Here is a 12669-nt window from a genome sequence, read left to right on the forward strand (position 1 = left end):
TCAGTGTATCAAAAGAAGTCCCCAGCTATCTAAAACTATTACAGCAAAACCAAGAGAGACATTTATTATATTCTTGATCAGACGCAGCAGCCCAACGCCCTCATGGTTATCACTGGAGATTTTTATCACGCTTGACTGGACAAATCACTCCCGGACTTTCACAAAGATATGAACTGCCCCACAAGAGAAAATAAAACTCTGGACCTCCTTTGTGTAAATGCAAAGGATGCTTACAGTGCCACTGCCCTCCCCTCCTTGGTAAATTGGATAACAATCTGGTCTTGCTGTGTTCTAAGTATGTTCCTCTTGTCCAGCGGGAGCCTGTCCACACAAGGACTGTGAGGGGTTGGACAAAGGAGGATAAGGAGGCACTGCAGGACTTCTTTGAGTCTACAGACTGGGGCGCACTCTGTGAGCCACATGGGGAGGACATCAATAACATGACAGACTGCATCACAGAATACATAAAATTCTGCAAAAACATCACCATGCACTCCCGGACTGTACGCTGCTTTCCAAATCACAAGCCGTGGATCAACAGTGACCTGAAAGTTATTCTGAATGAGAAGAGGAAAGCTTTCACGTCATGAGACAGACAGGAGCTAAGGACAGTACAGCATGAACTGCGGGAGAAACACAGAAGGAAGCTGGAGGCCAGTCTCCAACAGAACAATGTGAGGAAGGTGTGGACAGGGAGGAAAGAGATCACCAGGGGTGGGGCTAGAAGAAGACAAACACTAGGCAGCCGTGAGAGAGCAAACAATCTAAACCGTTACTTTAACAGGTTTTGCTCACAGCCATCCCCTGCCTCCTCTACCACTCCACCAACCCCTTACAACCCATCACTGCCACCTCCCCTCCCTCTCTTGCTACCACACATCCCCCCTCAGCAAGCTCACTTGCACCGGGATGGCAGTGGCAGCACTGTGAAAATCACATTTTTTTATTTCTACAGTGCATTCAACACCATCCAGCCACTGCTACCAGGTGAGAAGCTGCAGGAGATGGGTGTTGATGGATCCACAGTCTCCCGGATCACTGACTACCTGAAAAGCAGACCACAGTTTGTCCATCTGGACCGTGTTCTGTCTGATGTGGTGGTGAGCGGTAAGGGGGCTCCACAGGGGACTGTGCTGTCTCCTTTTCTGTTCACCTTGTACACCACAGACTTACAGTACAACTCAGAGTCATGTCACCTACAAAAGTTTTCTGATGACTCTGCAGTTGTATAATTGTATATAATGTTTGTATAGTGGCTGTATAAGAGATGGACAGGAGGGAGAGTACAGAGCGCTGCTGTGTGACTTTGTGGAGTGTTCGGTTAAGAACCACCTGCTGCTAAATGTGCATAAGACCAGAGACATGGTGATCGACTTCATGAGGAAGGGAACGGCTCCGCAGCCCCTTTGCATCCTGGGAAGAGACGTGGACATGGTTGACGAGTACAGATACCTGGTTGTCAACATCGACAACAGGCTGAACTGTAAAACCAACAGCACTGCTGTTTACAAGAAGGGGATGAGCATATTCTTTTTCCTGAGGAAACTAAGATCCTTCAACGTGTGCAGCAGAATGTTTGAGATGTTCTACCAGTCTGTTGTGGCCAGCGCTCTGTTCTCCTCCGCCATCTGCTGGGGCAGCAGCATCAGAACCAGTGACACAAATAGACTAAACAAACTGATCAGGAAGTCTGCTCCGTGATTGGCTGCAAACAGGAGACATTTGAAGCTGTGGTGGCGAGGAGGTCACTGAACAAACTGTTATCTATCATGGATAACCTCGACCACCCTCTCCACCCTACAATGGTACAACAGAGGAGCACCTTCTCTAAGAGGCTCCGACAGCTTCATTGTCACATAGACCGCTACAGGAAGTGAGTGTTAGATAAGACTCATAGACATCACAACTGCACAAAGTGCAACTTGCACAATGGGTTTATTTACATCTTTTAAGTAATGTTAAGTAATTGTACATTTGTATGCCCAACTTGTATATATTTCAGATATTTGTTCTTGTATTCTATCCTATTTATTATTATATATTATTTATAATATTACTTCATGCACAGTATATTGCATCCTATTATTTTATGTATATTCTATATGTTTTCTGTGTATCAGAGTTGTTGCTGCTGTAAATCAATCAATCAATCAATCAATCAATCAATCAATCAATCTATCGATATGCTCCAGCCAGAGAAAAATCACATATTCAAAACAGCAGCAGATTAGCAAAAGTATGCATTTCTCTATTTCAAATGCATGGCCATACTGCACAGAACTACATAATCTCCTCATGAATACTTTTAAACTGTATTTAGTATTAGTGTTCACTTTCTAAATTTAAAACACAATGGAAGAGAACATGGTAGAAGGACAGAAGACGTCATTCTAACACCAGATTACCTGTGCATTCCTCCACCATCCATCCCCTCAACCCTCCCCTCATTCTTCGTCCAAACAGCTGCATGGATTTAATCTTTTTTTCATAACTTTCTTGTAACCATCAGTATTGAAGATACCAAAAAGAAATTGGCACCAATCTTCTTATAGAGTTTTTGCAGGTTTCACCAAGTTATTATGAAGGAAATTTAAGACCTTTATTACAAAATAAACTAAGCCCTAAATTCAGTTTTTCAGTATCGCTAAACTTGCTTTTCCATAGCTGAAGATTAAATCTGTGTGGTACAATTTGTGGAACAATCTGACAGAGACTTGCACCAATAACACAAAAGCTGATTCTGAGTCGTCATAACACAGTAAAATTATATTTGGACCCGTGAAAGAAAGAACTACAACCTAACGTAATTAAAAAAAACTGAGCATAGCAGCATTGCATGGACATATTAATTAAGAGCTGTTAATTATTTAAGACCTAGAAACGCTTTTAAAAGTTTGGTGTTTTCCTGACCTTGAAATTCCGGTCTGTGTAGTATTTTGGAGCCAAGTGCAGAACGCATGGTGCACAGGTGAAAAGAGAGGAACAAACAGTTGTGAGGTTTATTCAAATGAGGCAGTGGAAAGAGTGAGTGTCACGAAAGCAACCCTGCAAAAGATTAGCACGCAAAAGCAGAACCCAAACAATGACAGAGGCGGGGCAAATGTCAGGAAATTACAAATAGTAAAAACAGTGAAGTTTGTGGTGATTTGCAATAGCGATTTCGCATTCATTGAGTGAAAAGCCCCAAATCTCAATTACAGCGCCCCTAAAGACCTATCTTTAGCTGGAGAGATGCCAGTTCACCTCCTGGGTACTGCCAGTTGCCCTTGAGCAAGGCACCGTACCCCCCCAACCGCTCAGGGCGCTGGTTCAGCTGGCAGCCCACTCACTCTGACATCTCTCCATGTATCGTGCATGTATAGGTCCTGAGCATGTGAGTGTATTTCAGGCCTGTGTGTGAGTACTAACAAAAGTGTGTACACAGAGTGTAGTGCAGTAATTTCCCCATTGGGGACTAATAAACAAATTATCTTATTATCTTATCATCAACAAACCGGGTACAGCCTCAGATTGGCATGTCAAACAATAATCCTAGGTTTTGTGATGATGGCATTTACTGCAGTAGAGATATTGCAATTGTAAATTTCGAGTTGTTTGCCAAAACGTGTCTACGTTCATTATAGCGCCCCGTAATGGCCGATCTTCACCAAATTTGGTACAGCGCCTTGGAGGGGGATGTCAATCATACTAAGTTTTGTTCTGATACCTATTCATTTGGCTAATATATGCTAATAAAGTTCGTGTTTTGTGGCGTACTACAAAAATTAGTTTGGTTGTGAAATGCGCAAAGATTAACGTAGCAAAAAACTTTTGCTAGTAGGAAAAAGTAGGTCTTGCGCATTGCGCACTATTACGCGAAAATGTATTAGCGGAAATAGCCGTGGCCTATATTATCAGATTCAGCACAATTCAAGGAACAAGTGGAAGTAAGGTGTATTGTGGGATGTGAGAGTTATAGATAAGAACACGTTTTACATCATTATAGCGTCACCTAGTTGTACATATGTGTAATCTTTGGTATGTGCGGCCCAAGAACCATAGTCTATCTACACTGTAAACTTGAAGTTGCTCACATTAGTGAAAGTGGTGAATCCAAACCTGGGTCCCATTGGTAACTTCAACTTTGATCAATCAGTGCCCCACTATAGGGGCGGCCTCAGGAGTGGCCCTAGATGGTACCCTCCAAATTTTGTAAAAATCAGATCACCCATTCATGAGATATAAACTTGTTGTACTTGTAGCAATTAGTCACACTTTTTCAGGCATAAACGTCTTTGCGGAAATAGGCGTGGACAATATAAGGAGATTGAAGTGTACAGTTTGGAAGTTACACGGCCAAATGCGTTTTTTCTGCTATAGCGCCACCTAGTGGTGGAAGTAGCTGCATTAATTTGTCCCAGGTCCTTGCAGGGATCTGGACCAGTCCTGAAAACGGCAACCCCCCCACCATGTACGGCAGAATAAATTTTAGGCAAACTAAAATAATTAGGCATTACAAATATAGACATTTCACTTCAACACCGTAAAATAAAAAAATAAAAAATGAAAACCTTTTTTAAATCAAAAGACGCGTGTGTTCCAGAATCTAGATATTTAAATTAACAGAAAATATCACAAATCAAAACAACAAGCTTGAAAATACATATCCCATCAGATCTAACATGCAATTTGTGGTGTCATTCTTCCAGTTTACTAGTGCAAAATCTTTGTGGTCTTTTAGTAAATGAGGACAAGCACAATTTGAATACATTTTCGAATACAGTAGATTTTATACTCACCTAAAGGATTATTAGGAACACCTGTTCAATTTCTCAATCATGCAGTTATCTAAACACCCAATCTCATGGCAGTTGCTTTACTGCATTTAGGGGTGTGGTCCTGGTCAAGACAATCTCCTCAACTCCAAACTGAATGTCAGAATGCGAAAGAACGATTTTTGAGCGTGGCATGGTTGTTGGTGCCAAACGGGCCGGTCTGAGTATTTCACAATCTGCTCAGTTACTGGAATTTTCACGCACAACCATTTCTAGGGTTTACAAAGACTGGTGTGAAAATGGAAAAACATCCTGTATGCGGCAGTCCTGTTGATGCCAGATGTCAGAGGAGAATGGGCCGACTGATTCAAGCTGACAGAAGACCAACTTTGACTGAATCATTACAACCGAGGTATGCAACAAAGCATTTGTTAAGCCACAACATGCACAACCTTGAGGCGGATGGGCTACAACAGCTCAACCACTCATCTCCACTACAAATAGGAAAAAGAGGCTACAATTTGCAAGAGCTTACCAAAATTGGACAGTTGAAGACTGAACAAGAAAAATGTTGCCTTGTCTGATGAGTCTCAATTTCTGTTGAGACATTCAGTTGGAAGAGTCAAAATTTAGTGTAAACAGAATGAGAACATGGATCGTTCATGCCTTGTTACCACTGTGCAGGCTGGTGGTGGTTGTGTAATGGTGTGGGGGATGTTTTCCTGGCACACTTTATGCCCCTTAGTGCCAATTGGGCATCGTTTGAATGCCTTGGCCTACCTGAGCATTGTTTCTGACCATGTGCATCCCTTTATGGCCACCATGTACCCATCCTCTGATGGCTACTTCCAGCAGGATAATGCACCCTGTCACAAAGCTCGAATCATTTCAAATTGGTTTCTTGAACACGACAATGAATTCCCTGTACTACACACAGTCACCAGATCTCAACCCAATACATCATCTTTGGGATGTGGTGGAACGGGAGCTACGTGCCCTGGAGGTGCATCACACAAATCTCCATCAACTGCAAGATGCTCTCCTATCAATATGGGCCAACATTTCTAAAGAATGCTTTCAGCACCTTGTTGAATCAATGCCACATAGATTTAAGGCAGTTCTGAAGGCGAAAGGGGTTCAAACACAGTATTAGTATGGTGTTCCTAATAATCTTATAGGTGAGTGTATACAATAGGACAATACTCCTGCTGTTTGCATCCATGTTTTACTATGTCTGCCTACCTTCCCTGACAGAAATCGCTGGCTTCTTCTGTCTCAGACCCAAGAGGATGAAGAAGAGGACGAGTGGGATGAAGATCTCAAAGGCCAGCACCCACTGGAGAAGAAAATGACACAATTAACATGACTACTTGTGCTGCATTTCCAATCAAAAACCTGGCCAAAGCCTTATATTTTATAAAAGGCCCGGCCCTTTTAACCATGATGAATTAGCCTGAAGCTAATGCTTAACTGTGCAGGAGAAAATTAGCCAACTCTGTATCCTTTTAGGCTCTAATTTGTCTCCATCTTTCAAATAAATCTCCAATATTTACCCAGGCTTTGTTATGTCTGTGGTCATGCAACTGTTAGAAACAATTAGGTTTTTTAGGTCGGATATAAATCTCCATTGATCCTGTTTGTTTGTTTGAGGCTTCCATGGTTGTACTAACGTTACAGTTGTAGCATGCTGGGTTTACATTTTTACAGGTATGTCTGGCAACCCAGGCTGGCTGTCACACTAGGCAGTTGATACCAACACACAGGCCAAACACAATAGACATTTCATCGCGGAACAGAAATTTCAAAAGGAGAAAATACTGGCTTTAGCATTGTTGTCAGAAAAAAACTGTATTTCAACTTGGCATGTTTTCTTAATATCTGATGACACATTGTGGTATTTTTGGGATTTAATACGGTAAATATATTACATACTGCTGCTTTAACTTGTCAATAAGAGTAAAGTGCAAGATGTGTTAAGTTCATTTCAACTCTAAATAAAAAGGTCAAAATATGTTCTCATGTATTAAACTTAGCAATATTTAAAGGGATATTTCATTGCTGGAAAGTAGAAATGGTGCATAAATAATTTTTTATTTTTATAAATTGGTGCCTTCTAGGCCGAGTAAGCCAGAAAACGTGATTTTGGCTCATGTGGATGAAAGACAGCAGATCCCAGAATGCACTTGCTTGACTGCTCTACAAGTCCACTCCCAAGCCACACCTACAGTTTACAGACATATGCTGAATCCCATTTCTCCATCTTACCCCTACCCCTTGGCCCTTGAAACCAAGTGGGCTAGGGGTGAAAACATACCCCTGTGAAATAGCACCACTTGGTTACATCAACATACAGTATTGATCTCAAACTTCCAAGATGCTGTGTCTGTCTATGTCAATTGCGTGGGTTTTGACAACAGTATCAAAGGCATTTATATATTTTAGGGCTGGGCAAGTTAACGCGTTATTGCGTTAACTAATTAATTAATTAACACTGACAATTTTTTTATCGCGCGTTAACGCAGTTTTTAATATTTCTTTATTATTGTAAAAGTGTGTTGCTCACAGACTTTGTATATTATCTTATCACTGGAGTACTTCCAGTCTGAAATATCACCTTGACAATGGATACCAGCAAAGCATTCAACAAAACACACAGCGGCACGAGGCTTTGGCAGGCTAAGTTATTTGCAGCGTGTTTAGATAAACAAAGGCAAGGGACGCTAACAAATGCCATAGCAGCGTGGATAGCTACAGATTGCAGGCCCATTGGGGTTGTGGAGAACATCGGTCTGAGAATCGCATCAATGACTGCTTGTATGAGATTCCACCACGGTCTCAAGCGTTCTGTCACAGTGTCTCTGCTTAACAGTGCGTTTGACAGTGTCCTTGCGAAGTGCAGAAAAGTTGTGGGGAACTGTAAACACAGCCCAGTAGGTGCTGCAGAGTTAGAGCAACAACAGATGAACTTGTACATAAGAAGGAGTCGCTGATGAAGACGTTCCAACCAGATGGAATTCAACTCTGGACATGATAAATACATTGTTTAAGTTGAGATGTACAATAAATATTTTATTTAACTGCTACTTTATAAACAAAATGCTGGTAAGTTTTTGCAGAACAAATGTTACGGCACTTTCGTTCATATGGCTGAACATTTAAAAAAAGAATTGCACTATATACACTACTTTTGAATTCATTATTTCATTTTGCGATTAATCAGGGAAATTATGCGATTAATCGCGATTAAAAATTGTAAACGCTGCCCAGCTCTAATATATTTATATATTTTATAGTTATTTCAAGTTCACTTTGGTGGTGCAGAGGCAGATGTTCTTATCTGTGTAGTACTTAGGTCTTTTTGCAATTCATACTGTATGTGTATACAAACACATGGTGTGTTGTATATCTGTTTCAGCTATCACCGGTTTGAATGTCATTGATGTTCAGAAAAACATTTTGTTAATAAAAATCTGTCTTTATTGCCCAATAAATAAAACATAACAGGCAAAAAAAATTACATAAAACATTATATTACATAACTATAATCAACTATTAGAACCATACAACCTTACATGTCACACACATAAAAAGGCACTCAAATGTGTAAAACAAAAAAAAGACACAAGACCACAAACTAAATAACTACAGCTATTCTGATATTCCAGAAAAGTCTGAAACCTATAGGCCAGTAACCCTTCCCCCAAATTTCATCAGTGTCCCATATCATAACCGACAACAATACACAAGTGCATGAACAGGAATTAATTACAAATAATTACAATAATACAGCACCAATGCAATAATGAATAGGTAGAACATAAACACACGATTTAGGAAACTTCTGCTCATTTTCAGCTTGAAAGTGGAGCAGCTGCTGTTTCCTCCTGTGTGATACAGGGTGGTATATGTAAAGCACATAGCAATGTATCATAGACCGTTAATATACACAGTCAATGCGATGTATACAGTCCATTCAAGGCAGAGAAATGCGGGACTGTGTGGTTAACTTTAGCAGACAGCTAAAGTCCAACTACCGCTAAAGCAAGCTAGCAATTTGAAAAAAAGTTTCAGTTAAGAACATGGTTGCAAGTATTTATGCACAGGACTCTATGGACCACAAAACAAATGTAAATGTAAATGTAAATGTGCTGTATTTATATAGCGCTTTTCCAGTCTTAACGACTGCTCAAAGCGCTTTTACATCTACAGGAAACATTCACCATTCACACACATTCATACACTGCGGCCGGGGCTGCCGTACATGGTGCCACCTGCTCATCAGATAAACATGCACACACATTCACACTCCGATGCGCAGCACCGGGGGCAACTCGGGGTTCAGTGTCTTGCCCAAGGACACTTCGACAATGACTGCAGGGGCGGGGATCGAACCACCAACCTTCCGATTGGCAGGCAACCGCTCTACCACTGAGCCACAGCCACCCCTACAAGGCGTACAAGACAAGACTGTCGTAATTTTTAAATCAATTATTTAGGCCAAAAAGACTTACATTTATGGGTCTGTTGCACAATTTATATCGCTACCCCTCGATTTCAAGTAAGCTCCCACCCGCCCTTGATTTTTCCATTCACTGTTTATGGTTCCAAGGGCCATACACCCCTTACCCCTCAACCAAAATGAGTATTGGGACTGCACTAGGTCTCACATGAACGTACACAACCTAGGGGAAGGGGAAGGGGACTTTATTGCTCAGGATATGATGCCCATTGCTGTTGTGGAGGTCTGGGGTTTTAAGAACTTGTTAATATACAGCGCCAGCACGAGTAAGAGTAAAAGCTTTAAACTAATAGTCTATTCGTGTCTCCGTGTCTCAGCCGCTCCGTGCTAGGACCCAGAGCGCTGATGCAGCGCTGTCAGAGCAGACAGACGAGTGACATTTTAGTGCAAAATAGAAATAGATTTAATATACTGCAAACAGCCGACAAGGAGAAGTACAGCGTGAAAGTACAGTTATTTAATCTTGCATTTTTTTCCGCCCCTCCGCACACCCCCAGTTGATTTTTAGTTGAAAATTCCACGACTTCGGTCAACCGAGATTTTCTTTGGTTGATTACAGCCCTAGTTTGAACTAGTGGTCTACCTCCACTAGTCTTAACCGCCAGAGCAGCATTTGTTCAGAAGGCTAGCAGGCCTGGTAGCTAGAGAGCGGAGTATGGTGTACTGTTGTTCAGCCATGTTTCCACAAAAACAAAAACACAGCAGTCTCTGAACTCGCATTGGAAGTTTTGTTGGATGTAATCCAGTGTGTTGTCAAATGATCGGACACTTGCAAGCAGGATGGATCAGACAGGTGGCCGTCTAGCATTGGCTTTCCAACTAGCTGGAACTCCTGCCTCATTCGGCATTTCTGCTTCAACAAACACCGCCGTCGATCTCCCCTTACCCGACTATTGGCATCGGGCAACACTGCTCGCTGAGGTGTTGGTCTCCGTAGGAGGTGAACCTCACACAGTGTGTCGAGTGTCTGTAATAAAGTTTCCTGCATGTACCTATGTATTCCGGTGGTACATGTGCAGTAGTTTGAATGCACACAACTGTTGAAAAGTTTGCTGCTGAAAAGAAAGAGTTGTGGCTTAGCTCCTAGATGGCTGACACTCGACTCACATCGGCTTGCTTCGGGTCCAACCCCCTATTGGCGGGTTGAAAACATGCGGACCTAGCTGGCTAGTAATCCACAGCATCTGGGCACAAATGCCTCCTATGATGTTAAATGATGATTGTTGCGTCATCAGAGGCTTTTTTTGTAGACCCACAGTACAGAGAAATCTAGTCTCAGGGGTACATGAGGGAGGGAAGCATGGTCATTCAAAACTACTACCGGGTTTCTACTAATACAAAGCCTAATGCTAATCAGTATCCTTTTAACAGACACTGTAGTCTTTGCATGTATACATTATAATGTTTAGTAAACGTCCCAAACACTGAAACAAAGTTAAAAATGATAACCCTTGTTTTTGAGCACAGACGGAGAAAAGCAAAATGCTTTGTTTTTACACTAAGCTCGAAAAAAGGCAGACAGACTTAATTAACAAAGGAGACACTAAAAGTGTGCTATCAATCATTGATAGCTAAAACATTTTTGAAATGACTGCTAGCTTTTCTACGAGTTAGCAATCAAACACAACAAAGGCTGTCGGTTGAATGGTGTTTTGAGCTAATGGAGAACTACAAGCATATTTATAAAATAAAATTATATTAAAAGTATTTAACTTTGTTATCTTTTGTTCTACACGTTGCATGACTGTAGCAAGCATATAATGAATATAAAGGAATGGGGTCTATTTCAATGTCAGGTCTGTTACCTCTGCTTTCACTATTGTATTGTCATGTATGAAGACCATTTAGAACAAAAATACAACTTAAAATAAAAGATGTAATGATGTTTTGCCTATTAGGTAAGTTGTGTGGGTAATGCTTCATAACATCAGTCTTATCTCTGGGCCACAAGGATTTCCTCATGAAACCATTGAGCATTAAAATGAACAGTAACTTTATAAATGAATGAATATTAACTTCACTTATTTTTAGAGCAGAAACATAAGTATATACATAAGAGTGGACTGCAAAGAATAGGTATAATTAATTAATTGAGAGTGCAGTAACCAGAACAAATATTACAGTACCGTTGTGTGTACTGTTTTCAGCTAATGGGGGGGGGGGGGCATGACGGCGGTGTCGCAGTTGTCATCCTGGCGTGACAATGAGCAAATAAAAACATCACATTTATTTTTGTTAAAATATCAAAAACAAAAGTAGGAATTATAGTTCGCCAAAAACAATAGCGGACTGGAATGCTCTCCCTTGGTATAATTCACAATTTTAAATAAGAAGAAGAGATGAAATGTGATCGTCATTTCCGGTAAGTGCACATGGAAGTGCGCGATTTGAGACAACACTCCTATGTCGAAACTCAAAAAATTAGAATACGTGCAAAAGTTAATTTATTTCAGTAATTCAACTTAAAGGTGAAACTAATATATTATATAGACTCATTACATGTAAAGCGAGATATTTCAAGCCTTCATTTGTTATAATTTTGATGATTATGGCTTACAGTTTATAAAAACCCCAAATGTTTAATTGTTTAAAGGTTCAATTTTGGAGGCTCAAAGTGTCACTCTAAGGAGCTGATTAATCCAAAATATCTGCAAAAGGGTTCCTGAGCCTTTAAATAGTCTCTCAATCTGGGTCAGTAGAATTCCCAATCATACCAGATGCTCCTCAGTTATTTGACTTCACTCATTGACTTGCCCAGTAACACACCTAATCTAAGTATTTCGGAAGACACATACATATGTATACAGTAAAATCGCTATGGGATTAACATCATATCCGAAGGTTGAAGTTGAATTTTAACAGGGCAGTCCAAGTTGCTGTGTGGTTTAGCTGAAGCTAACCCTGCTTGAGCTTTCACGTTACAATATAAAAAAGGTGTTAAGCGTTGACTTAACTAGCACGCTAACAGGTCATTTACATGTCTACAAGCATGTTAGCAAACGACACCAAGAGACAAATACAGAGGAATATTGATAAAAACAGGGAAACTAGGGCTGTGTCTCAAATCGCGCACTTCTGTACTAAATACTAACTTTTTGAGTACATAGTGCTCATGCTACATTGTCAAAGTGCGGTCAAATTAAGTATGCTTAAATACCCGGATGGTGCACTCAAAACTAACAATAAATGAGTGTAGATCGATGAACACTTTCCACACTCAACGGTCGCCATCTTAGCTACGTAGCGGAAGGGGCGGAGCTAACAAGAGTTGAAAAACTTTTGATAATGGCTGCCGCAGACGCTATAGCGAGACCAACAGAGCAATACAAAGTTGAACGTGAGTCTTTTTGCTATACTGTATAACATATCATCTACCTGTATTTGTATATTTGGTTA

The 12669-nt window shown here is 40.8% G+C and overlaps 1 protein-coding gene across 4 annotated transcripts in view; it reads right to left on the reverse strand.

Annotated features, from left to right (window-relative positions):
• abca2 (ATP-binding cassette, sub-family A (ABC1), member 2) overlaps positions 1-12669 on the reverse strand; it is a 199252-nt gene that overhangs the window by 181937 nt on the left and 4646 nt on the right. For all 4 annotated transcript variants that reach the window (XM_034871883.1, XM_034871884.1, XM_034871882.1 and 1 more), the window contains exon 2: positions 5997-6090. In XM_034871883.1, the coding sequence (XP_034727774.1) occupies positions 5997-6090 (94 nt within the window). The remainder of the gene's footprint in view (positions 1-5996; positions 6091-12669) is intronic.

This window comes from Etheostoma cragini, chromosome 5 (genome assembly GCF_013103735.1).
Source record: "Etheostoma cragini isolate CJK2018 chromosome 5, CSU_Ecrag_1.0, whole genome shotgun sequence".
In the NCBI taxonomy this organism is placed as follows: domain Eukaryota; kingdom Metazoa; phylum Chordata; class Actinopteri; order Perciformes; family Percidae; genus Etheostoma; species Etheostoma cragini.